At 47.2% G+C, this 27,277-nt stretch overlaps 1 protein-coding gene, 1 non-coding gene and 1 pseudogene across 2 annotated transcripts; 1 reads left to right on the plus strand and 2 right to left on the minus strand.

Annotated features, from left to right (window-relative positions):
• Window positions 1–12,355: 12,355 nt before the first annotated feature.
• LOC114196769 (small nucleolar RNA SNORA67) lies at window positions 12,356–12,490 on the plus strand. The gene has a single exon (XR_003606780.1). It is a non-coding gene; the product is annotated as a small nucleolar RNA SNORA67 (small nucleolar RNA).
• A 1,421-nt stretch (window positions 12,491–13,911) lies between these two features.
• On the minus strand, window positions 13,912–26,960 carry METTL2A (methyltransferase 2A, tRNA N3-cytidine). Its single transcript, XM_028087544.2, has 9 exons — window positions 26,826–26,960; window positions 26,535–26,626; window positions 24,501–24,859; window positions 22,282–22,331; window positions 21,936–21,996; window positions 19,836–19,975; window positions 17,163–17,269; window positions 15,680–15,745; window positions 13,912–14,872 (listed from the first exon to the last, which is right to left on the minus strand). The coding sequence occupies exons 1-9, from the start codon at window positions 26,933–26,935 to the stop codon at window positions 14,718–14,720; spliced, it is 1,140 nt and encodes a 379-aa protein (XP_027943345.1). The 5' UTR covers window positions 26,936–26,960; the 3' UTR covers window positions 13,912–14,717.
• Window positions 22,939–24,474, minus strand: LOC114196709 (ATP synthase F(0) complex subunit C2, mitochondrial pseudogene; annotated as a pseudogene).
• Window positions 26,961–27,277: the final 317 nt, after the last annotated feature.

Consider the following 27,277-nt stretch of genomic DNA (forward strand, 5'->3'; position numbering starts at 1 on the left):
TGAGCGTACTGGAGTTTGGAGGGTCCTTTGAGATCTCCCAGTATGACCCCCTCACGTTACAGATGGAAAAACTGAGGTGTAAGGGCTTGAATCTCTCCTCTCTTGGCTCCTTCCTTAAGCCAATGAATAACCTTCATTCAGATCTTAAACACAAAACAACACAATTGCCAGTTTTTTCTTGGCCCCGCGCCCCAATCTGCTTGAACCTCCCACTTGCCCTCAGGGTCCTGTCAGCCAGCTGCCAGCCCCAGATCCTACTTGGTGAGGAAAATGGAAGCCATGAGACAGGAACATCTACCACCAGTGACCCCGTGGCCCAGCCCAGCACAGAACAGTGTCCCCCCGGGGCCACAGGATGCCCTCCGTGTGCTGGTGGCCCTCCGCCACCTACCTACCCAAGGATCTTGTCCCGCACCTTTCACCCCGTTCTTACTTCACCAATTTACTTTTCCATGGGATCATTCCTCTCGACATATGCACGCGCTCTCATTTAAAAATCTTTTTTCGTTTTTAAAAAATTGTGTATAAAATCCTGCCTTGACCTCACATCCTCCACCAGCTGTACCATTTCTCTCCTTCATAATTCTGCAGTTCCCCTTTCCTCATCACCTGCCACTCACTTTTACTAAGTTGCTTTTTTCCCAGGTTTTTTTGAAAGATTTTGTTTTGTTTTGTTTTTATTAGAGAGAGAGAGCACAAGCAGGGGGAGTGGCAGGCAGAGGGAGAGGGAGAAGCAGGCTCTCCGCCGAGCAGGGAGCCCGATGTGGGGCTCGATCCCAGGACCCTGGGATCACGACCTGAGCCGAAGGCAGACGCTTGAGCCACCCAGGCGCCACCACCCCCGTTTTTTTTCTTGGAAAAATACAAGCCTACAGCAAAGTTGAAAAGAATTAAAGTACCCTCGGCCTAGATTTTCCCCAATTAGCATTTTGCCACATTTGCTTTCCTTTTCTCTAATAGATAATATACCTATATATAGTACATAATTTATATATAGGTAACAGATGCATAAATGAGTATATATAAATTATGTATATAAGTATATACAGGTGGGTAAGTTTTGTTATTGTTGAATCACTGGAAAGTTGCAGGGATCCTGCTCCTTCACCCCTCAATACTACAATAAATACTACAATGTGTGTCCCCTAAGAGCCAGGATACTCTTACTTACTTAACCACAGATCATTATGACAAGAAATTGAATGCTAGTACAATATTATTTATCATAAAGTCTGTTTTCGGATTTCTCCATTTGCACCAAAAATGTCCTTCATAATGATTTTTTAATCCAGATTCCAGTGAAGGATGAGTCCCACCCCAATTTAACTTCCAGATTAAACCTCCACCCAGACCTTCCAAGGTCAGGTAACTTCACTAGCAAACCTAAAGGGTCTGTCTCTGGCCTCGAAGGGGGCTCAGCCAGGGCAGTCTCCTGTGGACTTCCAGGTCAGCACAGTCCTTTACTCCCTTTCCTGTTCCTTCCCTTCTCCCAGTCCCCCTTCCGTCCTCTCCAGGCCTCTGTACTGGGCTCTCCTGTCCAGCTCCCAGATGCTCTCATCTAGGCCCATGGCTTTGGCACCGGCTGCAGACGGATGCCACCCACATTTCCAGCATCCAGGGCCAACCCGGTCTAACCCATCTCCCCAACTCCAGACTGATGTACCCCGCTGCCTTCTTCTCAGCCTCTCCCCTGGGACATGCCACCAGCACCTCCAACCTGAAATGTCCAAATGGAAGCCTCCGTGTTTCCCTTCCCCATCTCAGTAACAGCATCACCATCACCTACCACCTGGTCCCGAATCCACCCTTTCCTACCCAGCCACGCCCCCTTCCCTGCTCCCGCACTGGATCCTGTCTCAGCTCTAGCTGCCTCCATCTTCTGGGCTACCACAAAAGTCTGGTCCACCCTTGGCGGCCTGAATACCCTGGGGCGGGGGGGTGGGGGCGGCTAGCTTCCAAACTGCTCTCCACCCTTGCCCCACCCCCACAATACATTTTCCAGCTGTGTTAATCTTTTAAAATGTAATCCAGGTCGGGCCACTCCCTCTCTTAAACCTCTCCAACAACTTCTCATTGTAATGAGAAAACATTCCAACTCAGCAGGGTTTAGGAGGTACTCGGTGGTCTTATGAGCCCCGCCTCTTTCCCCACCTCCTCCACCATTGTTTGTGGTGACCCAACCCTGGCCTCCCTCGGGGTTTTTGTTTGTATAGTCTTCTGCCTCTGCCTGCCACGCTCTCACCCGGGATCTCAATGGCGGCCCTGCTCTCGGCCTTCATGGCAGCCGACTGCCCCCAAGCTCACACCGCATGGATCCGGCCACCAGCGTCAGCTTCCCTCTCACATCAACGTCCTGGGAAGGGTTCTGATTGGCTTAGCCAGTGTCACATGCACACCCCGTCCAATCATCTGTGGCCAGAGAGGTCATTGGGTGGAAACATGGCTGCCATGGCGCCCTGGTTCCTCTGGGGTTGGAGGACTGGGAGGAGGGGCATTCCTGGAGAAGGGGGTTGTGTGATGAGGTGCAGTTTGCCTTTTCTACCTCTCTGCTCAGTCTTCAGTGCACTGGGCCGGTCAGCAGCGCTTAACTTATTGGGGACTGCCCCTTTTATTTGCCCAATGAGAGGTTGTTTTAACCAAAAAAAAGGGCAATATATAGTTACTGATAAAAAAGTTCAAAAATACAGAAAATAGTGGGGAAAGAGACCCCAGATTTCTACCAGCTGATGACAACCACTGTTAACCTCCTCTGGCTCTGTTGTCCTCTGGACAATCACCAGCCATGAACCTGAAGGGCCGCTCTCCTCGCAGATTCCTCAGAGTGCAGTTCTGACTATTGATTATTTATTTATTTAAGGATTTATTCATTCATTCATTCATTCATTCATTTGAGAGAGAGAAAGTGTGCGTGTGTGGTGGGGCGGGGGATGGGGGCAGGGGGAGGGAGAGAGAGAGAGAGACACACACACCATGAGCAGGGGTAGGGGCAGAGGGAGAGGGAAAAGCTGACTCCCCGCTGAGCCGGGAGCCTGCGGTGGGGCTGGATCCCAGGCCCTGGGATCATGACCTGAGTGGAAAGCAGAGGCTTAACTGGCTGAGCCACCCAGGCGCCCCCCCCCCTTTATTTATTTTTGTTAAGGAAGCTCTGCCCCCAAGCAGGGCCTGACCTCAAGATCTTGAGATCAAGACCTGAGCTGAGATCAGGAGTCAGAGGCTTAAACGATTGAGCCACTCAGGCGACCCTTAGTTCCGATTCTTCTTTTCTTTTTTTCTTTTTTTTTTTAGGGCGGGGGAGGGGCAGTGAGGATCTTAAGCCGGCTCCATGCCTAGCTTGGAGCCCAGGGTTCCATCTCACAACTCTGAGATCATGACCTGAGCTGAAATCAAGAGTCGGATGCTTAACCTACTGAGACACCCAGGTGCCCCCAGTTCTGATTCTTAACCCCATTTTTTTCTAATTCTCACTCATCTCCTGCAGTGGCTTCAAATCACCACCTTTGTGCTGGTGATTCCGTCATTAAATCCTCTCCTGCCTATTTCTTAGTTAAAATTTTTATCTGTCTTGTTGGACCTGGCAAGTCCATGAGATGCCTGTGGGTGGCTCAAACTATAGGCTCGTTACACTCCCTCCATATCCTCAAATCTCTTCCTCTCTTGATTGAAACCCTAATTATGGCATCAACATTCCTCCCATGGTTAAAGCCATAAACTTCCAGGTTATTCGCAGTTTCTCTCACTCCCTGCCTCCCTCACCTCGTACCCTTCACCAATCCTATCCATTGTACTAGTTAAATGTGGCTGGCCCCGTTCTTGCTTTTCTGCCCTCACTTCCAAGCACTGGTTCATCCCATCTTGCTGGAACTCATGGAATATTCTTCCTGACCTCCCTGGCTCTGGTCTCCCCTGCCCCTGCATCACCCCCGCCCCCCCCCCCCACCTTTTCATCCCTGTGATTATCTCTCTGAATTGAGGCCAGAGGTAATTTTCTTGAATGTCCATGTAATTATTCTGTTGTCCTCCTTTTAGTGTCTCCAGTGGCCCTCTGCTGTCCACAGGATTAAGCCCCAACTCCTCAGCATGGTATCTGAGGCTCCCACAATCTGGGAGGAATTGACTAGAAGACATTTGTAATTCCCAGGAGACGCTCCAAGACCTGTGCCATGTACTGTCCTCCTGAACAGCCACAACCCTGTCCACTTGCAGCTCCTCCCTGTAAATGGGTCTTTGTGAAATTCCATTCCTTTGATCAGACACCATCACCTCATCCCCATCCACCAGGAAAAATTTCACCCTCGGGGCTCTTGGGTGGCTCAGTTGGTTAAGCAGCCGACTCTTGACCTCAGCTCAGGTCATGATCTCAGGGTCCTGGGATCGAGCCCCGCGTCGGGCTCCCCATTCAGTGGGGAGTCTCCTTGAGATTCTCTCTCTCCCTCTCACTGTGCTCCCCCCCAGCTCACATGTGCGCACACGCGCCCTCTCTCTCTAAAATAAATAAATCTTATGGGAAAATGGAATTTATAGCAAGAAATGTATAAATAGAAATCATTTCTGTAAGAATAAATGGAAAAGGCTAGATTTTGTTCCTTGATGCCCCGGGTGCTGCCACACCAAACCCCTCACCCACAGATCCCTCTCCCAGTTAGAACCCACCCCCCCCTTGTGCATATATAAATGCTAAATACTTCACACAATGCTCCTGTCCACAGATATGTTTCCCTGAGGCAGTGTGAGTTGGACAGAGAGGCAAGGCGGAGGGAGAGGCTCACCCACACTTACGTCTATCAACTCGGCCCCTGCATCTGGGATGCTGAAGCCAGCAGTATCCCACCGGGACTCACATGGGTCCTGAGCATTTCTGCGTTCACGGATCCTTTCCTCCCTTCAAAAAAAATATATTTTTTAAACTGTATCACACATACATGTTGATACAAAAACAAACATAAGGCTGCCTTCATGATCATATATTCATTAGTGTTATATTCATTCTTTATTTTCTGGTTTTAAAATAAGTGATAATGAAGGGGCGCAGTTGGTTAAGTGTCCAACTCTTGGTTCAGCTCAGGTCAGGATCTCAGGGTTGTGAGATCCAGCCCCACAATGGGCTCTGCGCTCAGCGCAGAGTTGGCTTGAGATTTCCTCTCCCCCTGCCCCTCCCCGCTGTGTGTGCACGCACGTGCACACTCTCTCTCTTTCTGCTCTCTCAAATAAATAAATAAATCTTTAAAAAAAAAATAAAAACATTTCCCAGGGCTCTTGAAGTACCAGGGGCCTGAGGCACTGTGCCCTAGAGAATGTACTCTGTACCTAATGGGGAAGCTGACCTTGACTAAGGGGAAATACCTGAAATTTGTTGAAAGCCCGGAGGTCTTACCTCCTCTTCTTCACAGCTCTTTGGGACCTTAGAGAAGAAAGGTAGATTAGTGCTCTCTGCTACAATCTCATATACACTCACATAATAACACGTTTATGCTCTCCAGGCCAAGGGATAAACCATTGATATAACTGCTAAATACACAACATAATGACGTGTATCTTACCCAAAGGAGTCTTACAAATACAGAACAGCCCACGGCAGTTGGCATTCAACGCTGTTCTCTGTGAGTTAGGCTTGTGTTATGGGGGCCACTATAGGGCTGCCAGATTATGTGTATTCTCTTACTTCTATCCAAATTACTGTTGAGGAAACTGAGAATTAGAGGAATCCAGTAACTGGGCCAAGATGGCACAGAGAACAGACAAAAGGGTGACTCCAGGATCTCAACCTCAGTCTGTGCTCTTATGAGTTGTTCTGGAGAGTTCGAGTTTGAGGTGCCCAAAGGCCTTCCACTGGAGAGAGAGGTCTAGGAGGTATTTAGATAAACTAGCTCAAGGCTCAAGTGAGATCCTGAACTCATGACACAGATTAGGGAATTATCTAAGTATTGGTGGCCTTTGGCAATTCAAAGTGGATCATCTTGTTCACTGTGTTGGTTTCTCTGTGTCACCCCGCCAGTCAGCCAGTTTCCCTAGTCCTGTTTCTGCACCTTTTTTTTTTTTTAAGATTTATTGATTTATTTTTAGAGACAGAGAGCACACATGCATGGGGGGAGGAGCAGAGGGAAAGGGAAAGGAAGAGAAATTTCAGGCAGACTCCCCGCTGAGCAGGGAGCCTGACCTGGGGCTCCATCTCAGGACCCTGAGATCATGACCTGAGCAGAAATCAAGAGCTGGATGCTTAACCGACTGAGCCACCTAGGAGCCCCTGTTTCTGCACCTTTAAACCATCCTGACTGGTCCTCCTCTTGGGAGCTAGGCAGGCTTGCTCCTTTGGTGGCTCTTACTCCCTAATCTTTCGCAGGGATGGCTGGTTTCTGAGAAAAGTTTAGGGGGCACCTTCCATCCACGGGCTTGGGGCTTTTGTCTCCAGACCCACTACTCCTCGCTGGATGAGATGACAGAATCTGACTTTCTTCACTTTGGTGTCTGACATGCTCTAGGGACCCAGTTCCTAGGTGACAATCTATGTACTCACCCACCTGAGAAATATTTATTGAGCACCTACTATGTACCAGACATCATTGTAGGTACCGAGGATACAATTGTGATCAAAGTAGACAAAATCCCTGAACCCAAAGAGCTCATATCATAGTATAGAGGCAGGAGGCAGATAATAAAACATTAAGAACAATGCTGTATGTCATGAGGAAGATGGGGCCGCATGATGTGGTATGATGGGGAGGGGGAGGGAGGCAGGGAGAGGGCTCTGGGGGGGGTGGTGACACAGGTCAAGGGCATCAGCAGAGAAGGACTCTCATAAGTCAGGGGACATCCGACTTGAAACCTGAATAGGAGAAGCCACAAGTCATGGGAAGGTGGGGTACATGCAGGGTGCTGAGGTCAGGAGCAGCAAGTCCTGAGGGGTCCGGGCATGGCCTGTCTGGAAGGCCCGCCTGACAGGAGAATGGAGAAGGGGCTTGGAAAGGCAGGAAGAGCTGAGGTGGGCAAGAAGGACCCACCCAGGGCAGCCAAGGATCAGCTGACTGGTGGGAAGGGAAAAGTAAGTCAAGAGAACACTACTCTTGGGGTGCCTGGGTGGCTCAGTCGTTAATCTCTGCCTTCGGCTCAGGTCATGATCCCAGGGTCCTGGGATCGAGCCCCACATCGGGCTCCGTGCTCTGCGGGAAGCCTGCTTCTCCCTCTCCGTCTCCCCCTGCTTGTGTTCCCTCTCTCGCTGTCTCTCCCCCTGTCAAATAAATAAATAAAATCTTAAAAAAAAAAAAAAAACAGAGAGAGAGAGAGAGAACACACCACTCTTTCCCAAGGAAGGAGAAAGACGGAGGAAGAAGGAGCAAGAAGGAAGCAGCCGCAAGACGGCTACACAATTTGCCTGGCCCTTTGTTAAAATTTACCAAGAATTCCCAGATGGCAGCAGCAAGAGCATTGAGCCTCACTGGGCCCCTCTGAGTGCCTGGTGGTGCCACAGAACAGGACGTGCCCCTGATGCTATCCCTGGGCTGCAAGGGGCCCCTCCTGGGAAGATGAGGCGCAGGTCCTCCCTGCACCCCAGGGGGCTCACAGACAGGGCCTGAGCACAGGGTCAAGGTGGTGGATTACATTTTTCTGTTTGGATGAAAATGTTGCAAATTGTACAGTGTTGCCAAACCAACACAATTTACCTAGCTGATTTCGCAGACTCTCTAATTGTTTGACGCTTCTGAGAGTTGGGGTGTTTTCTTTTTTCTCCGGAAGGCTGGGGTGTCTGGTGGGTGGAGGTGGGGCCAGTGCCCTTTCTCCTCCCTCCACCCCCGCATGGCAGGCCACAGGGCTGACCTCTGAGCAGGTGGAGAATTTTCCAGACAGGCCCAGCTGGTTGGAGCCAAGAATGTTTAAGCGCATGCATTATGTCAAATACCATTTATATCAAAATACCCCTGCTTAATCTTAGGCTAATTACCTTACGATTAACACTAGTCGTCTGACCTCGGTAAACCATGTATCCCCCCTGAACATCAGAGTTCCTCATCTGTAAAATGGAGATCATTATACTTATATTTCACAGGGGTGCTGTGAGGATTAAATTATATGAAACGCTTTTTAAAGAGTATTAAGGTCTAGGGACGCCTGGGTGGCTCAGTCGTTAAGCGTCTGCCTTCGGCTCCGGCCCTGATCCCAGGGTCCTGGGATCGAGCCCCACATCAGGCTCCCTGCTCAGCCAGGAGCCTGCTTCTCCCTCTCCCACTCCCCCTGCTTGTGTTCTCTCTCTAGCTGTGTCTCTGTCAAATAAATAAATAAATAAATAAATAAATAAATAAATAAATAAATAAATAAATAAATAAAATCTTTAACAACAACAACAAAAAAGAGTATTAAGGTCTAAACAAATGCCAGTTAATGTTCCCGCAGATCTGCTCAGCAGCAGCTTCATCGGAGTGGATGGGGGACCTTGGCTCAGCCGCGGCTTGACAGAAACGTTGGGGCCACCTGACTCCTGGGCTCTAGTGTATTCTTAACAATCAACTTCTGATCTTCAGTTTCTCAAGTAGCTTCCTTTTCTGGGGGAATCCCCTCGCCTTTCAGTTATGTTTGAGATCACAAATCAATAATCCTGGCTTATGTGCCACATTCTTGTGAGTTGGGCTGGCTTCGTAATTTTAATTGTCCCTAGATGAACCGAGAAGAATCCAGACCCTGGACCTGAGGGTCAGTAGGAGACAGGTAATCATTCTTATCCATTTTCTTAGTACATAGTGCACTTGAGTAATATACTCTCATTAAAATATGCTTAAAAGCAGATGCATTTATGACAAGAGTGAGCAACGGAACGCTCCCGATGCTGTGGGGTGGAGAATGTGGGAGTCTTCCACAATCCTCCTGCCTGTGAGGTGGCTGTTCCTTCTGCCTAGAAGATTCTTCACTCAGACATGCAGGAGGGAAGTCATCTCCTCCAGGAGACCCTATCTCAGAGGGCTCTTTCCTCCACTCCCGCCTTTCCCTGTCTACCCGGCTCAATTCTTCCTGGCACATGCCCACCTGATTCATGTCCTATGGGCTTCTTTGGAATCTCTGCCACCAAATGTGAGCTCCAGAAGAGCTGTGACTGTTGGCTGTGGTGTTTCAGGCTTAGGATTCACAGCCTTGGGCAGCAATGGGATCCAGCTAGAACTTACAAGATTCTTTGGTTTTCACTGTATTTATTTAAAGATTTTGTTATTTTTTAGAGAGAGAGAGAGAGAGAGTGAGCACGGGGTGGGGAGAGGCAGAGGGAGAGGGGGAGAGAATCCAAGCAGACTCTGCACCAAGTGTGGAGCCCAACATGGGGCTCGATCTCACGACCCTGAGGTCAAGACCTGAGCCAAAACCAAGAGTCAGATGCTTAACCCACTGTGCCATCCAGGTGCCCCTCATTGTATTTATTTATTTTTTAAGGTTTATTTATTTATTTATTCATGAGAGACAGAGAGAGAGAGAGAGAGAGGGAGAGGGACAAGCAGGCTCCCAAGGAGCAGGGAGCCCAACACGGGACTCGATCCCAGCACCCTGGGATCACGACCTGAGCCGAAGGCAGACGCTTAACCATCTGAGCCACCCAGGCGCCCTGGATGGCTCAGTGATTTAAGGGGCCGACTTAAATTTAAGAATGTAAGTTATTTTTATTATTATTTTGTGAGGGAGGGGCAGAAGGAGAGGGAGACAGAGAATCTTAAGCAGGCTCCACGCCCAGCTGGACTTTCAACTCACTGAGCCACCCAAGTGCCCCAGGATATTTTAAGTTTTAAGGGAGAAATCCAAACTCAGAGAAAGGAAGGTGGGGAATGAAGGACTGAATGCAATTTGGGGCTCACCTCAGGGTGAAGATGCCAAGTTTGAGCCTTTGTCGAGGCTACTGGCCTCCGTGTCTCAGAGACTACCCCCCGTGTCTCAGAGACTACCCCCCCCCCGCCCCGCCCCAGAGCATGGGATCTGATTGTGGCTATTTGCTTGGTGATTTGATCATACACTATGTTCCATTGACTACATGGGAGACAGTGTACAATCCTGGACCGAGAAATTCCCTGAAATAAAGTGAGGTGGCCACGGTGCACCATTTTAGTGTTTTTATCTGTGAAACTTACTGCCAGTGCTTCTCCAAACCAACCTGCACGCCAAATTAAGAAGCATATAAAAGAGCTTGTAACGCATCGATGCAGCCGGGCTCTGAAAATAGCAGCCCAAGCCACAAACCAGAGAACAGACCTTTGTGAACAGAGTAAAAGAAGCTGTTGTCCTGGGCTCATCTTTTGAGCCATGGATACAACTCCCCACGATTACTGAAGTAACATCTTGAGGCAAAGATAGGAATCAATTGGGAGGAAAGTAGAATTCTTAATACATTAGCTTTTCCTTTTCCTATTAAGTTTCCAAGGCCCTAATTTGCCAGCCGGAGCCCAAGAGAGTGAACTGACATGGAGGCAGGTCATGGAGTCAATGCAAAGCATAGGCTTGACAACATTAGCAGAGGCCGGGCTCAGGATGAAGCATACAGACCAGGAGACAAATCTCAGATGATGAATGGGTTTGCAGTGCAAGAGCCCACACTCTCCACGTGTGACACCCTGACCCTGGGCACCACCTTCCCCAACATGGCTTTACCCCAGTGGTTCCAGTGCACCAGTCTCAAATTAAACTGTTACTCATTTTTCAAACACCATCGAATTTCTCTCCTCAGCCAAACTACGACTACTTAGGCAGAGCAGTTGGTTTCGGAAACTTCTCCATCAGACCTGAATCTAAACCACACAACTTCCTGAGCAGCTTCACATGTGGAGCTATCTTCCCAGACAACACAGCACTTTCCTTGCACCAAGAATATCAAGAAATCAGACCTGAAAATACAAAGTACAAACTGGTGGTTGCCAGAGGGGAAGGACAAAATGGGTGAAGGGGACTGGGAGCTACAGGCTTCCAGCAATGGAATGAAGAAGTCACAGGGATGAAAGGCACCACACTGGGAATACAGGCCATGGGACTAGACTAGTGTGTGGTGACCAGCGTAGCTCCGCGTGCAGGGAACACAGCGTAACGTAGAGCTGTTGAATCACTACGTTGTACAACTGGAACTAACATAACGTTGTGTGTTGACTCTATTTCAAAAAAAAAAAGATAAAAAACAAAAACAAAAACGAATACCAAGAGATACCGTTGGGAGTCAGACCCATAGTCCAGACAGTCTGTTTCTGAGTGGCACCAAAGTCCTACTTTCATCTACCCTGACCATGTTTAATGGTCCTCTGACCATTATTAGTGATTCCAAGGCTAAAAAATTATGCCAAGTCCCTTACGGAGTTTAAGGTAGCTTGACAGATTAAAAAGTCAAAGAGCAAGGGAAGAGAGCGTAGCAGATGACCGAGAAGATCAAGGAGAGCAGCAGGAAGCAAGAGGCTCATTTCTTACACTTAAAGCCCAAAGCTCCAGCCAGGTGGCCCGAAGATGGAGTAAAGTCTCTTCCTGTTACTTTGAAATGCCGCAGAGATGCCAAAGGAAGGTCTTTAGTGGATCATTTAATAGATCTGTTCTTCCTTCCAAAAGATACATGAAATACCATTCCAGTGATTCAATCTTTTAGTCTTAGGTAGATTCCATATAATGAAAGAGATGGGGAGCTCCCTCCCTTCCATCCTTTACAACTCACTAATGAAGCTAAGCAAGGTGGATATTAGTGCAAGGGTGGAAAGGTGGTGTGTGTGGGGGGCTGTTGGACCCAGGGCAGGGTGAGGAGGTGTCCGTGCGAGGCAGGGAGCTGTGGCGATAGTAACTTGGAGTGGGGTGTCAGGGCCTGAGAGGTGAGGCAGCCCTCCACGTGTGAGTCGTGGCAAAAGGAGGAATGTTATATATGAGGGCACTGCACTGGCCCAATGTATTGAGGGTCACGGGAGTTTGGGATTGTTGGAAGAAGAATCTAGAAGTACAGAGAAGAGTAACAACTAGAAGAAATCTTGTGGTGTGATGCATTGAAGGCATTAATCTGAACGGATGGTTTTCAGTATGTTTAAGTATAGAAATACAGATGCAAGTATGCGTGCGTGTACATACGTGCAAATATCCCTGAGCTCTGCCCACTGAGGGGGGTTGGGAACAGCAACACCCCAAAAGCAATGAGCACACTTAGCTTGGTTTCTAAACACCTTTCTGCATTAAAAAAACCCAGAACTCCTTGGGGGAAATTCAGACTGGGGCAGAGAAATGGGAAGATGAGCCTGGAACTTGTGCTTGAAGTGCTCAAAGAACATCGGGGAGTCACAAGGTCACAGCTCTGAAGGGGCCCCCACTGGCCAAATCTGGGGTAACATGAGTACCAAAAGAATGATAGTATATATAATGATCATTTAATAAGACAGAAATCTGAGTCCATATTAAGGAACAGAAAAAAGAAAGCTTTCATAGTAGCAACTTGGAATAAAATCTGGCATGCCTGAGGTTGCTGGGGGAGAGAGGATGTCTGTTTTCCTTCGTCTTCCTTTGGCTGCCTACACGCACTTCAATCCCTTCTGCATAGACTCTGTCCCCTCCCCTGACCTAAGCCAGAGACACTGATGTGCAGCAGGTTTCTTTAGTCAATTATGACCTTCCCACCAACAGGGAAAACTATATCCACATAATCGGTTGTGGGGGATGATTTGGCCATAAGGGTGTGGCTATTAACATGGTGACAGAAGCCAAGAGGATTCTGAGACATCAAGACCTTCTACAACACCTCCATTGAGGAGACACCCCCCGATGTTGCTAACCTCATCTGCAGGGCTGTTCTGCTACCTAGCCCTACCCCGGGTTCAGTCTGGGGGCGGGCTGAAGAGGAGCAGGGGTGGGGAGGGAAGGGAGCCAAGGGATGGACATCTTGTCATTTTTTTTTCCTTTGAATAAATGTCACTTTTTGAGGCAAAAAAAAAAATGAAAAAATGAAAAAAAAAAAAGCTTTCCTTAAAAAATACCAACCAATAAATGTAGAAAGAATGGCAGGATTAGGAGACATTCACAGGCTACCATCATAGTAGCAATTCAGCCAAGAAACTGCAACACAGATTCCAAACTAGTTTGATGAGGAATGGGTTATTTACCAGATTTCAAAGCACAACCCCACAAGATACTTATTAGTAACTTTTCAATAAAGAAACCCAGCAGATACCACCTCCATTAAGTCATCAAGGTTAACATCACCACTAAAAGGGTGATTCAAAATCATGTTATCCCGATAGGATGCGATGGGAAGAGCACAGCATTACTTGATATTCCTGCCAGAAATGTATAACCTGGAATCCAACAGTGAGTAAGCATCAACAAACCCAAATTGAGGGACAGTCTGCAAAACAGCTGTAATCTTCAAATGTCAAGGTCATTAAAACAAACCTGGATTGTTCCAGACTACAGGAGATGGAGACAGGACTACTAAGTGCAACGTTTTTCTGCTGATAGAAGATATTATTGGGGTCACTGGGAAAATTTAGTTATCTGTGGATGGTAGTATTTTCAGGTTAATTTTTAGTTCTGATGGATTTGGTGATATAGAACAGCTTCAGTTATAGGAATTATGCATTTGCAGGAGTGTTGGGACATCACCTTGCAACCTATTCTTAAAAAGTATTCAGAAAAAAATGGACTATTCTTGCAATATTCTTGGTAATTGGTACTTTCCTTTAAATTTGAAATTATTAGGGGCACCCGGGCAGCTCAGTCAGTTAAGCATCTGACTCTTGATTTCAACTCCGGTCATTATCTCAGGGTTGTAAGATCCAGCCCCACATGGGGCTCTGAGCTCAGCAGGGGAGTCTGCTTGAGATTCTCTCTCCCTGCCCCTCCCCTAGCCCCCTCACCCCTGTTCTCTCTCACAATTCTTAAAGTTCTCTCAATTTCTTCTGTGTCAAACATTTAAGGGTACAATAAAAAAAGAAAATGAAACAATTTTGCTAAAAAGTCAAGATCCTTTTAATTTTTTAGAAAGAGGTTACTTAGAGGGAAAACAGTGCTTAAAATTCCACAGAACTGAGGTTAAGTGGAGACCATGACCAAATAAATACACAACAAGGACTCGTTTTGATGCTCCTTAAAGCAGTGTTTTTGAATCAGGTAAACATTCAAAGAAAGGTGATTCTTCTTGATGTGCTTCTTGCTGAACAAAGTTTGTATTCACCTTTGTATGTATCAACTGCCTAGCCTAGGTATTTGAACTCTGAAATAATTTAATGCAACTCAAATGACACTTTAATATATAATACTTTCTTGATTTCTTCAATTCATATATAATAAATTCTTGATGCCTTTAAATTCATGATTCCCATGACCATTTCAGTTATGATAAATTACAAAGTGGCAAGAAAGATTCTTTGAGATCTCAAAGAAAGAAAGAAACCAGAGGATGGGGTGCCTAGGTGGTTCAGTTGGTTAAGCGTCCAACTCTTGAACTCAGTTGAGGTCTTAATCTCAGGGTCATTGAGTTCAAGCCCGGCACTGGGCTCCATGCTGGGCATGGAGCCTACTTAAAACAAAAAACAAAAAACAAAAAACAAAACAAACTTGAGGAAAGTATATATATTAAAGGCCTTCACAAATATGAAGAACAATTATTAAAATCTTGATAAAAAGCAATCTGTCCTAGGTTCAAGGTACAAGTCTGAATCCTTGAACTTTCCAAGATCAAGACACCATTTGCATATGTTCTTTTTTAAAAAACTCCAATGAACTCCTATCCCATCAGGAGCAGGTGCTTCTCAGCCAGCACCAGACAGAGGAGGCTTGCGATATTTGCATTGAATCCAAACCCGGTACATTGTCAGCTGTTTCCCCCGGTTCACTTGCAATCGGCGATCCACCAGGTTTTGAACCTTTTCCAGTCCAGCAGTAGTGAAAAGCGTATCCATCTCCTCTGGTTTGGAAAAGAGATGTTTATGTATTTTCCGCTGAGGAAAAAACATTATCTACCACTTCCTATGTTTAGTGGGGCTCCGTGAGACTGTTTTTATTTATATATTTTAAATGGCTTGAGCCGCGCTGCTTATTTATAAGTGCAGTAGCAGTTTGGTAACAGCAAGTTCACATTTAAATGGGGGAAGCCGAACTGTCTGGGAAGGGCAGCTTGGTATCCCGAGGGAGACCCAAAGAGTTGGCTGACGGGGAGGAATTTTCAAGAAGGGCTTTACGGACACCTTAAGATTACACGCAAAAATCTACATAAATGTAATGTCAAAGCCACTTTTTTAGGGTAGAGATTCCTCCATTTTCACCAGAGGCTGAAAAAAGTATGTGACAGAATAAAGGGCCCGGGAATGGCAGTGGGCACATGGGCAGGGCCGGCCGCAGAGGAGAGCCGTTCTGGGTTACAGCTGGAGCCAGGGAGCACGGGCCTGGCTCCGGGGCCCCTAGAGGGTGACCCAGCCTGCAGGGTGACACCAGTCGCACTCAAGTCCCGCAAAATGGGGCAGGTCTCCTGTTTTGGACAAAGGGATCGGGAGGAAGAGCAGACCGCAGGAGGGCCATGCAGAGGGCTGAAGGCTCCTGTTAAGTGGAGCCTGTTTGCAGAACAGCGAACGGGTTCCGGGCAGCCGAGCGCAGGGTGGCGAAGGCTGCCACGGGTGGGAGGGCCCAACAGTCTTACTTCTGAGAGTACACGGAGCAACGTCTGAGCTGGTGTTTGGGGGACTACTGGCGTACGCAAAGATGAACGTTTTCATACCTTGTGTGAAGAAGTAAACTCTAGTACCGTCACCTCTCACGTAGAAATTTTCAGACAGACACTGACCTGTGGAGCGATGTGATAAAATCAGAGAAACTTTAAAGCACTTCTTTGAATTTCACTGCCAATCAAATGTGCATCGTGATACCGATTTCTTGGGCAGAGAACAGAAGCCTTTCTTGGTTACTCTGGGCACCTTGCAGGAATCGGCAGTTTCGCTGCTATGAAGGAACGGTGCTTTGGAACGAGCAGTGCCGGGGGCGCCATCAACCACAGTGTTCAATCACACGGGCAATCCTCAGCCTTCTGTTCTAGAGCTGTTTCCTGTTGCAAACAGTGTTTCCCTCCTCCCTCATTCAATAAATACCACATACTCTTTGTAAAACAAAAATAAACAAAAGCCAGGGACTGTAGCTACGCTGAAGGGAGGGAAACCTGAGCCACTGGGACCATTTCCCACGTCTCGCCACGTGTCCACACACACTCATAAATACAACCCGCGTGCTGTTTTTATCATGCATGCTCTCCCCTCAGCTGCCAAGCTCTCTGACCTAATGTCAATTTATCAACCTGGTAGGTGATCCTGCACCTTTGGAATGTCAATATAATCTTACTTGCTTTACTTTGCTTATTTCTCCCCAGCCACTCCTGTGTGTGCGATCAAGTTTAAAACAGTCACCTGCACACTTGCTTTTCTCATCTGGGAACGCAGAACGGAAACCCTGCCAGGACCGCCGGTCTGGGGCCCACCTCATGCGGCAGGCACAATGCTCCCCTCCCCAGAGGCATTCACTTTGTTTCGAAGCTTTTGCCTACACACACATTACATGCTAGTTCTTGAGTAGTTCCCCAAAGGACTGTTAGACTGAGTAGATAACACCACTGTGCTTAAAAAAAAAAAAAAAACAAAACCCAAAAACCCAAACACCATTAACAAGTTGTTATTTCTACCAGTAATGGATTAGTGTATCTCCTTCTTTGAAATGGCCAGCGGTAGGTTTAAGAAGTAGTTCTCTCACTATAGTTTTGTTACCTTGAAGTTTGTTTTTGGCCATTTGGATTTGCCCTTCTGTGAATCAACTCTAAAATTTTCCTTCCCTGTTTTTTGGGTGGGTTGCTGATCTCCTTATCAATTTGCCAACAGGCCCTTGAAAAGCAGAGATAATAATTGAGTCTTTATCTGTTCTAGGCACTGAAATTATTTGTCTTTCAATTTTTTAATGGCATCTTTTGCCATGCCACATTTAAAATTCCTTATGTAATCAAATCTTTTCCCGAAGGTAGCTATTCTAAAAGTAGCTGTCTTGGTTAAAAGATCTCCCAAATACCTAGATTATACAAATCTTCAAAAACATACCGTTCTTGTCATGTATTAAGTAACCTTATATATGGAGCTATAATTCTAGAGTTTCTATTTGATTTCACTGACTTCTAGGTCTATTCTGATGACAAAACTGTTGCTTTGGTAATAGTAGCAAAATACCTTTTTTAAACCGAAGCTGAGCCATGTCGTAGCGGCCATAATCTCGCAGAAGCATCATCCCTCCGGGCTTTAGAAGCCTGCTCAGCCTGTTGATAGCCTTCTGCATCCTGCGGGGCAACACAGAATGAAGATCAGGTCTCCTTAAGGACAGGATTCCTTTTCCTTATAGCATGCCCGGAAAAGCCAGTGGACTTCCTAACCTTGACACACGAACCCTGACATCTCAGCTCCTCTGCTCTTGCTTCAGTGAGAATGGGAGCACACACCCAAGCTTCTCAGGTGCTTCTGCTGTCTGCTCATGACCGTGTCTTTGACCCACTCCCTTCACCAGGAAGAGGCCTGAGGATAATCCGCTTCTGCCGGAGGGCTCCACTTAAATACTCTGCGTCTGGCTTACTTCCTACTCCTCCTGGGACGGCCTCTTGGGGAAGCCACCCCTGTCCTGTGCCCCTGGGGCTCTCGGAGCACAGCCCTGAAAACCTGCAGTGAGGACTACTAGTTAGCTGACTCATCCGCCTGCCCCCAGGCCTGAGAGCTCTGAAGGCAGAGACTGTACCTTTCCATTTGTTAAATGAAGATGAAACCTCAAGCACTTAACAGTTTACATGGTGAGTCAGAATGCAAATGAGTGCCCCAGGCAGAGCGCTTTACCTTCTGACTGCACTTCCCACATGCAGGCTTAGTGCTGGTTTCGCCTATGCTAACCTTGGAAGTATCAATGCTACAAAGTCTACTTGAATACTGAATAAATAGTTTTTAATTTTAGTGTTTTATTTCAGTCCACGTCAGTTTTTAAGTTTGTAGCATTTAAACTTCCACTGATATTTTTTTTTTTTTAAAGATTTTATTTATTTATTTGAGAGAGAGAATGAGATAGAGAGAGAGAGAGAGCACGAGAGGGAAGAGGGTCAGAGGGAGAAGCAGACTCCCTGCTGAGCAGGGAGCCCGATGCGGGACTCGATCCTGGGACTCCAGGATCATGACCTGAGCCGAAGGCAGTCGCTTAACCAACTGAGCCACCCAGGCGCCCAACTGATATTTTATCTATTAATCAAACTCTACCCCCAACGTGGTGCTTGAACTCACGACCCTGAGATCAAGAGTCACATGGTCTACTGACTGAGCCAACCAGGTGCCCCGAGACTTCTGCAGTTATGAATGTTTATTTTTTTATTTGTTTAAAAGATTTTATTTATTTATTTGACAGAGGGAGACACAGCCAGAGAAGGAACACAGAGGGAGTGGGAGAAGCAGATTCCCGCTGAGCAGGGAGCCCGATGTGGGGCTTGATCCCAGGACCCCTGGGACCATGACCTGAGCCGAAGGCAGACGCTTAACGACTGAGCCACCCAGGTGCCCCTGCAGTTATGAATGTTTAAACCATGCCTGGCTTTTGGGGCTGTCTTGCACCTGCCTTTCTGCACGCTCACAATATCCCTCCCTGTCAGGTCAGATGACTCAGTGCTCTTCTCAAGGAAACATGGGACGGAGATAATCGCTCGCTCCTCTGGGTCTCTGGAGAACGCTGCTTCCTGAGGACAGTATCTCATCCGGACAGCTGGCTGCCCACGTCTAAGAACCTTACCAGTATCTCGCAAGGTTCAGCACCTAAACTGGATTTTATGGAATTTTATGTATTTTATGGAATTCCCCTGTACTGCAGTTTTCCAAAGAACTTAAACATAAAAGAACACCCGAGTTAAGCTTCACTATAAATTCTGTGTTGTTAGTAAGGCTGGTTTACCAAAAGCATTTAAAAAGCCCAATGAGGGGTGCCTGGCTGGCTCAGCTGGTCGAGTGTGTGGCTCTTGATCTCAGGGCTGTGGGTTTGAGCCCTACGTTGGGCGTACAGATTACTTAAAAATAACATCTTAGAGGTTTATTTATTTTTTTAAAGATTTTATTTATTTGAGGAAGAGTGTGAGCAAGAGACAGCACAAGCAGGATTGGGGCGGCGGAGGGGGAAGGCAGAGGGAGAAGCAGACTCCCCGCTGAGCAGGAAGCCTGATGTGGGGCTCGATCCCAGGACCCCGGGATCATGACCTGAGCCGAAGGCAGTTGCTTAACCGACTGAGCCACCCAGGTGTCCCTTAAAAATGACATCTTAAAGTAAACTAAAAAGCCCTATGAGGGGGCTGGGGCTCTAAACAGCGGGGGGCTCTAAAACAGCGGGCTGCGATTATCAGCAGGGGTCCCCCCACACCCAGTAACACTGCTCTCCCATCCCCTGTGGATGTTCAACCATGGCACCGAAAAGAAGAACCAACCGCTGGGGCACCTGGGTGGCTCAGTCGTTAAGCGTCTGCCTTCGGCTCAGGTCCTGATCTGGGATCGAGCCCCGCATCGGGCTCCCTGCTCAGCGGGAAGCCTGCTTCTCCCTCTCCCACTCCCCCTGCTGTGTTCCCTCTCTCGCTGTGTCTCTGTCAAATAATAATAAAATCTTTAAAAAAAAAAAAGAAAAAAAAGAAGAACCAACCGCTGTAGCCAACAGGCAGAGGTTTAGAGGCAAACAGGTTTATTAGGAAAAGGGTTGAGACACTTGTATCACTTTGACAGAATGGCTTTTCCCGGCCTATCAGATAATCCTGCTTACTTAGGGTCCAACCCTGGTATCAAAGTTCCTGACCCAAGCTTTGTTCTGTGACACTACTGGCTAGGGGACCTAAAACTTACTTGTCTGGAACAACGGCCGAAAGAACAAATATGAGGATGATGATGTCGAGGCTCTCCCCGGGCACTGGGTAACTCGTATCTTCATCACACAGATCATGGACAAAGGCAAAGCACCGACAAGGATCGTATGCTGAATTTGTCTGCCGACAGTTGAGAGACACATAGGTTAGAAAATGTTCACACAGCCTGGAGGAAAGCTAATCTTGCTTGAAATGTAACCGCTGCTCCTGCTGCTGAGGGCTATCGCTCTAATCAGGACGCACGCCTTCTTACTCAAAGCCTGAGAACGTCCAACAATTCCAGGGACGAGCCTGGGGAATCCAATTGGTATTTTTACTTATTTATTTTTTAACCTTTTTTTTTTTTAAAGATTTTATTCATTTATTTGAGAGAGAGAGAGAGCGCACGCGCGCACGAGAGAGAGCATGAGCAGGGAAGGGGGTAGAGGGAGAAGGAGAAGCAGACTCCCCGCTGAGCAGGGAGCCTGCCGTGGAGCTCAAGCCCGGGACCCTGCGATTGTGACCTGAGCTGAAGGCAGACGCTTAACCCACTGAGCCACCCAGGCGCCCCGCCAACTGGTACTTTTAAAACGGAATGTTTAAAAAAACATTAAGTAGAGCCCGTGACTCTTGATCTCAGAGTCATGAGTTCAAGCCCCATGTTGAGGGTAGAACTTACTTAAATTAAAAAAAAAAAAAAAGGTAAAAAGTTTTTCTTAAAAGTAAAATGAATGTGGCGGGGGCGCCTGGATGGCTCAGTTAGTGAAACATCTGACTCTTGATTTCAGCTCAGGTCATTATCTCAGGATTGTGAGATCAAGCCCCGTGTTGGGCTCCATGCTGGGCAGGGTGCCTGCTTAGGATTCTCTCTTCCTCTGCCCCCCGTGCCCCCTACAGCCCCCTCTCACACTCACACTCGCCCTCTCTTAAAAAAAAAAAAAAGGAATGTTCTTGATTCTTCTACTTTTATTCTTCACTCTGATGCATAAAGTTAGATTTGAGGCCTGGAAAGTGATCAGGAAGGTAAACGACCACAAGGAAAAAGAAAAATCTCATCAGGAGAGAGAAAACATACTGACATTTAAAATCATGATTTAAAACAACTCCCAAACCAAGTATAGCATATTACACCAATCACAGAATTCTCCAGGAAAACATATTAGATGTGGAAAATTTAACTTTATATTTTATTGTCATAAAATTAACCAAAGAAAAGAATAAATTAACTAAAGATAAGCTCAATATTCACCTGGTCTACATCCATAAAAGTAACTCACTCCAGAAAGACACAAACCACCAATTCCAGATCTCCTGTGCTAGCAGCATTAGACATGACCATAACCGACACATTTTAGGGTAATTTCTCTTTCTGTATCTCTCTTCTCCAAAAATGTGACTTTGTTCCTCATTGGCCACAGCTAATTCAAACAGGGCAAGTAGATTATCAGCTGGGCCGGGTCAACCAGACTCTTTCTGGGGACTCTGGAATCAGGACAAGTCATTCTGGTGAGGTTCTGAGAACACCTGAACAGGGTGGACACGTAAGGGGGCAAGCACGTTGGCATCATGTGACAAACCCATTACAGAAAGCTGGTCTGTAAAGAGGAAAACAAAGGGCAAATGGCTCTGGGCTATGCGAGATAGGAAACCATGAGCTTGAGGGAGGTACTGTGACAGGAAGAGGAAGGAGTGGAAACAGCTCACCAGGAGCCAACAGGCCTTGGCATCTGCCACCTTTTCGGGGCTGAGTGCCTTGGCTACACTTTATGCCTTTGGGTTCTATGACCTTCTTTCACTGAATGAGTTTGTCTGGGTGTGTCTGTGACTTGTAACTCAAAGAACCCTGACTAGAAACAATCTTCTCATTTTAATCCTTAAAACCTATGTTTGGAGACGTCAGGAGACCGGCCCAAAGTTCCACAACCGGCCAGTGACAGGTTCCCCATTCATGCTTGGTTCTTTCCTCTACTCGGGCTGTTCCAGCAAGTCTTTTACTTTCAGACCACGTAAGAGTAACAGAAATTTGCTAGAGACCTTGATTTTTAGGAGACCCTTTCCCCTTTAATCAGTGAAAATTACAGATGGGACCCAATGCACTTACCTGGACCAGTTCTACAGCTGTGGTGGAAAAATCACAACAGTAAACAAAGAGTCCCGGATCACTGAAATGGGCAGAAAAAAGAGTCGAACAATTAAGACTGTAAACTGAATTATATCTGTTCTCCTTCCTGTGTAGCAGACTTAAAATATCAAAGGTCCCATATATTGGCAGTGGAACAGGTTTTGAAGCTCACCAATTTTCCTGATGACAAAGATAACAAAGAAATTGACATCTTGTCACCCACAGTTCCCAATAACCATTATTACCGGTCTGCTGAAGTTTTGAGAAACAACACACCCCTTTCTCCTCTTTGCTATCCTATAGTTAAACTTTACAACACACTTACTTGTTAGTTTGTAAAATCGGAAAGACCGTGTTTCCCACACCACAACCAACCTGCGGACAAAAACGAACTTTTAGTTACAGGACTTTCAAGGAATTAATTCCCTAGGGCTAGATAAATAATCAACAATAATGTTGCTTAATTGTATTAGTAGGGAAGGTGCAGTGACCAGAGCTAAATAGTAGCCACGACATTCCCCAACCTTGACCTCAGGAAGTCTAAAAGAGGTAGCCGTAACAGACAAGAGCATGGGCTCTCGACAGCAGAAGGGAGCTGGTGTGGAAAAAAGGGCATGGATTGCTTTTACTTTTTGAGTTTTAGCAAATGGTCCTATAGATGATATATTTTTTTTCTCATTAATACAGTACTTGCCAACCACTTTCCCTAGGCTGCCTGAGGAGGTATAGGAAAGGGAACATACAGGGTAGAAGAGACATGGGAGAGGGCGCCTGGGTGGCTCAGTGGGTTAAGCGACTGCCTTCGGCTCAGGTCATGATCCTGGAGTCCCGGGATCGAGTCCCACATCGGGCTCCCTGCTCGGCGGGGAGTCTGCTTCTCCCTCTGACCCTCTTCCCTCTCGTGCTATCTCTCATTCCCTCTCTCTCGAATAAATAAATAAAATCTTTAAAAAAAAAAAAAGAAGAGACATGGGAGAAAGACCTATAGGAGGTGGAGACAGTTCCTGCCCATGACAAAGAGGATGAGAAAGGCCACCATCAGCTAAAAGAGCCCCATGGCCTCTGAGAGAGCAAAGCCCAGAATGGCATAGAAGAGTTGTTGCTTCAGAGAGGGGGGATTCCTGGCATGACCAGTGATGAGGCTCCCAAACACAGTCCCAATTCCAGCCCCAAAGCCAGCCACCCCGACCGCGGCAGCCCCAACCCCAATGAACTTGGCTGTGTCGATGTCCCTTGAAATGGGACTGGTTCAGAAGCTGTAGCTAGTAATAAGTGAGGTGAGGGGATGTGGGGCTGCCAAGCTGCTGAGGCTCCCATCTGTCATGTCTCCGGTGGTTTTAGCACCGCTGCAGTGATTGGCTCAACAGCTGAGAGGTGCTCCTGACCAGGAAGGGGGTGGAGACGAACTCTGCAAAGGTGTACATTTATTTTCAGGGTATGAGGGGCTGTAGCAGGAGAGCTGCTCCCGTGCAAAGAAGACAGAGAGGGCAGATGAAATGTTCTCTTACTGAACTGCACTGTATCATTATTGGAAACCTGTTTCTCAGATTAAGCAGAAAAATTCATGGAAAGGGGACCATGGATTACACTGTCCTAAACATGCTGCTGGGTGTGCTAATAACAGTGACCCTTTGGGGCTGGGTGTCTGACTCTTGGTTTCGGCTCAGGTCATGATCTCAGGGTCAAGGGATCGAGCTCTGCGTCAGGCTCTGTGCTCAGTGCAGAGTTTGCTAGAGATTACCTCCCTTTCCCTATCCCTCTGCTCCTCCCCCTGCTCACACACGTGCTCCCCCTAAAATAGATAAATGAAATCTTTAAAAACAAAATAAAAAAAAACTCCCCAAACCCAAAAAAGACAGTGACCATTTACCAAGGGCTTACTACATGCCAGGCACTGTTTTTAGCCATTTTACATCATTATCTCAATATTTGTCATTCTCATAACTACCATGAGGCAGACAGAGGCAGAAGTCCCCTTCTGCTTGGGGAGGGGAAAGGACTAGTAACAAGGTCAGGCTGGAGTACTCAACCGCAAGGCTAATTAGCTTCCAGCGGAGCGTAGTCACCGCCTCTAAATCTGCAGTACGGTACCCACCTAGGCACGTTTCCAGGGGTAGTCCTGCCTCCACAACACCGCCCCAACTAGGAAGACAAGAACTCTCCTATGCCTGAGAAGCAGCCATCATCGCGACTGACCCCCCCTCCCCCATCTTATGTTACAAGAGAAGTCAAAGAATTTGTCTTGTGACTTGGGACTCTTCCAGGCAGCAGGTACAGCAGATGCTACAATGTGCAGATGCGATAGGATGTCCCCAGGTAGCACCCTCAGGTGATCTTTCTTTGCCACAACCACCAAATTATCTGGTCTGAATTTAGGACATGTCATTAGTTCAAAAATGGAGGTGTTTCTAGGCCAACATAAGAGTCAAGTCTAGTCAGCTTCTTCAGACAGAATCACTTCTGCGGTCAGCCTCTCGGTGCCACCCGTGTGTACAATAAAACAGCCCCGTTAACCCCACTCTCAGGACAACAGAGGGGGGTTACCTCGAGTATTCTGTAGGTGGCTGAGGATCCAGGGAACTCATCAGCACAGATTTCCAGGCGGTTGAGTTTCCGAGTTACATCTCCTTCTACAGGAGGCACCTGTGTTTTACGTCCAAGGCTATCTGAAGAACACGTGTGCTGTTCTTCTATCTTTAAACCAGGTCCGTCCTCCTTGCTCCTACCTTCAGGTACTTCACTCCTCTTGTTCTCTGAGAGCCAATCATTAAAGTCATTTTGGTCCGGGCTAGGTGCCAACTCTGGGAATTCAGTGAAAAGCCAATGTCTATCCTTGAAAAACCTGTTTTCGTGGATTTTGTAGAACTCATTCCAGTATTTGTGGGCATTGACTTCATAATCAACTGTAAATATTAAAGAATTAAAAAAACTCTCAATCTCTCAATATTTTATGTGTCCCTAATGTCAAATGTCATCCTGCTTCACCAAATGTCACTTTATACTAAAAGTATCCTCAAGTAGAGCTATAATCTCAGAGCTGGAAATCTGGCAGTCCTACCACCTACCCTACCTGAATTCCCCTCTGTGTCTTGTCCTTCTAGGGAGGAACTCCGACCAGGGAACTTACTGGTTCCACCCACATCTTCAGGTGGCTCTTAGCTACTAGAAAATTCTAACGTTAAGGAAAAAAAAATTCTAACATTAAGCAAAAAAATCTGTCTTCTGGTCAAAAAGTCGTACTATTTCTTAGGGCCATACAGAACAATTCTTTTGTATTTAAGGGCAGTTATTTTCCCCTCTAAATCTTCTCTTTTACAGGTGAAATGTCCCAGGTTCTTCAGTCATTCCCTATGTGAACTCTATGGTTAATGACACATGCAGCTCTTCCTTAAATATACTCCTCTGTCTGTGGTTCTTTATTGAATGTGGAGCAAAGAAAGAATTCAATACTACTAAAAGATCCTAAAAATGGGACAAAGGGGGAAAGGAGAAATGCTGACAAGAGGGAAAAATGTCTTCCAGATGAGAAGAGTTTCGATGAGAGAGGACAGGGGAGACTTAAGAAGGGTAGACTGTTTCCACTACAGTTTAAGGTGATCAAGGCAGTGGGCAGTACTAGACTACAGTTTTCTGCTCTTTGCCGATATAGGACCTCGACTACTGTAGTAGGAAAGAAAAGAAAAATCTAAGAAATTGGATTTTAGTTCCACCATTCCTACTAACTAACTGCTTACCTCTGGGTAAGGCACTTAATGTCCTGTGGTCCAAGTTTCTTTAACTGTAAAAAGAGGATATTGGACTATATGATTTTCAAAATCCCTTTCAACTCTAACTTGCTTTGATCTAGTCTCTGTCAAACTATGTAAGGTGAATACTTTGTAACTGGAATCTTCTTATTGTTATAGTGAACTGTGGGATACTACTCTCCCAATTTCTAGTCCTACTTTCAGTTGTCATCTAGCACACAGGCTCAGCTAGTCCTAGTATTAGTATCTAGAGATATTCTGCAGTAAAATCATCCACCTCTCCAGAAGAGGTCTCTTTTTCTTTGGCCAGACTTACCTACACTCCTCTTCACCCTCCTTTCCTTGGCAGAAGCCCTAAAATCCCCACAGCCAAGGAAAAGACACAAAATTCACCAGTCATTAGCTACCCCCCCACAACAATATTTAGAATCTGATCGTTAGAATCTAGCTTCAATGACATTTCCTCAGCTAGGGTAATCATATAGACGAGGCACAACATCCAAGTCGATCATGTGACCAAACGGTTACCATAGGCCAGTCGTATTATGGCTCTAGTCGACGTACTAAAAATTAATCGCTAGGAAATATATCAAGATACTGTTATTCCCTCTCAAATAAAGCCAAAACCCAAACTCCCTCTTCGCCCTAACAAGATTTTAGGGTGAAGCCCTTTTCCATCCTAACCCAGCCCCACCCCTCCCGTTCTACCCCCGAATTCGGGATCAGTCCAGTAACAAAGGCTCTTGGCGGTCTAGGTTCTCCGGCCTCTCCGGGAGAGTGCGTCCAGTAGTACGCTGGCTGCTGACACCACTGAGGGCCCACCTAGGCGCACCTTGCTTCTCCTGGCACACCCGCTGGGTACTGTTCTCCCGGACTTTCCTCTCCGCTGCGGCGGCCTGCTCTTCCGACCACTCCACATTGTCCCTGGGAAAATCAAACGGGCAGCTTAGGGGCCTCACGTCCGGCAGGCTGCGTCGCTGGCCACGCAGAGCCTCTCCGGTGGAAGGAGAGTGCCTCGAGCAGGGCAGCGCGACTCGTGGTCGGCTGTCAGAGGCTTCTCAGAGCGCACGGGGCTGCGGGACAGAGGACAAGCCGCAGGCGGGACGAGGGGTAGGGCAGTTACCAGGCATTATGGTGGAAGACGCGCGCCGGATCGTTCAGGAACCTGCTTCCAAACTGCTGCCTCTTCTCGCCGACCGCAGCCGGAGCGCACTCAGGATAGGAGCCCGCCATGACACCGGAGCCGGATATGCCTACCTTTCCGACACGCGAAAACTTCCTGTGGGGCCACTCCCCCTCCGGAAGTCGCGGGGTCCGGGCGGGAAAAGAGCAAGGAGGGGCGGGGCAGTTCTGAAGCCCCAGTCTGGGTTGGAGCTGGAGCTCCGCCCCATAGGGGCGGTCCCTAAGTTGGGGAAGTGCTCTCCGTGTAAGGAGCGCTCGCCCACAGAGTTTCTCTGAGCTGGCTTTTCCTCTGTCGGCAAAAGGCGCCGGTGGCCGTGCAGGCCCGCAGGAAAGTGGGAGACAGGGATCCCTGGGTGGCTCAGTGAGTTAAGCGTCTGCCTTCGGCTCAGGTCA

Source organism: Eumetopias jubatus, unplaced genomic scaffold (genome assembly GCF_037043125.1).
Source record: "Eumetopias jubatus isolate StellerSeaLion01/CBP00866 unplaced genomic scaffold, mEumJub1_p1.0 scaffold_10, whole genome shotgun sequence".
Taxonomy (NCBI): domain Eukaryota; kingdom Metazoa; phylum Chordata; class Mammalia; order Carnivora; family Otariidae; genus Eumetopias; species Eumetopias jubatus.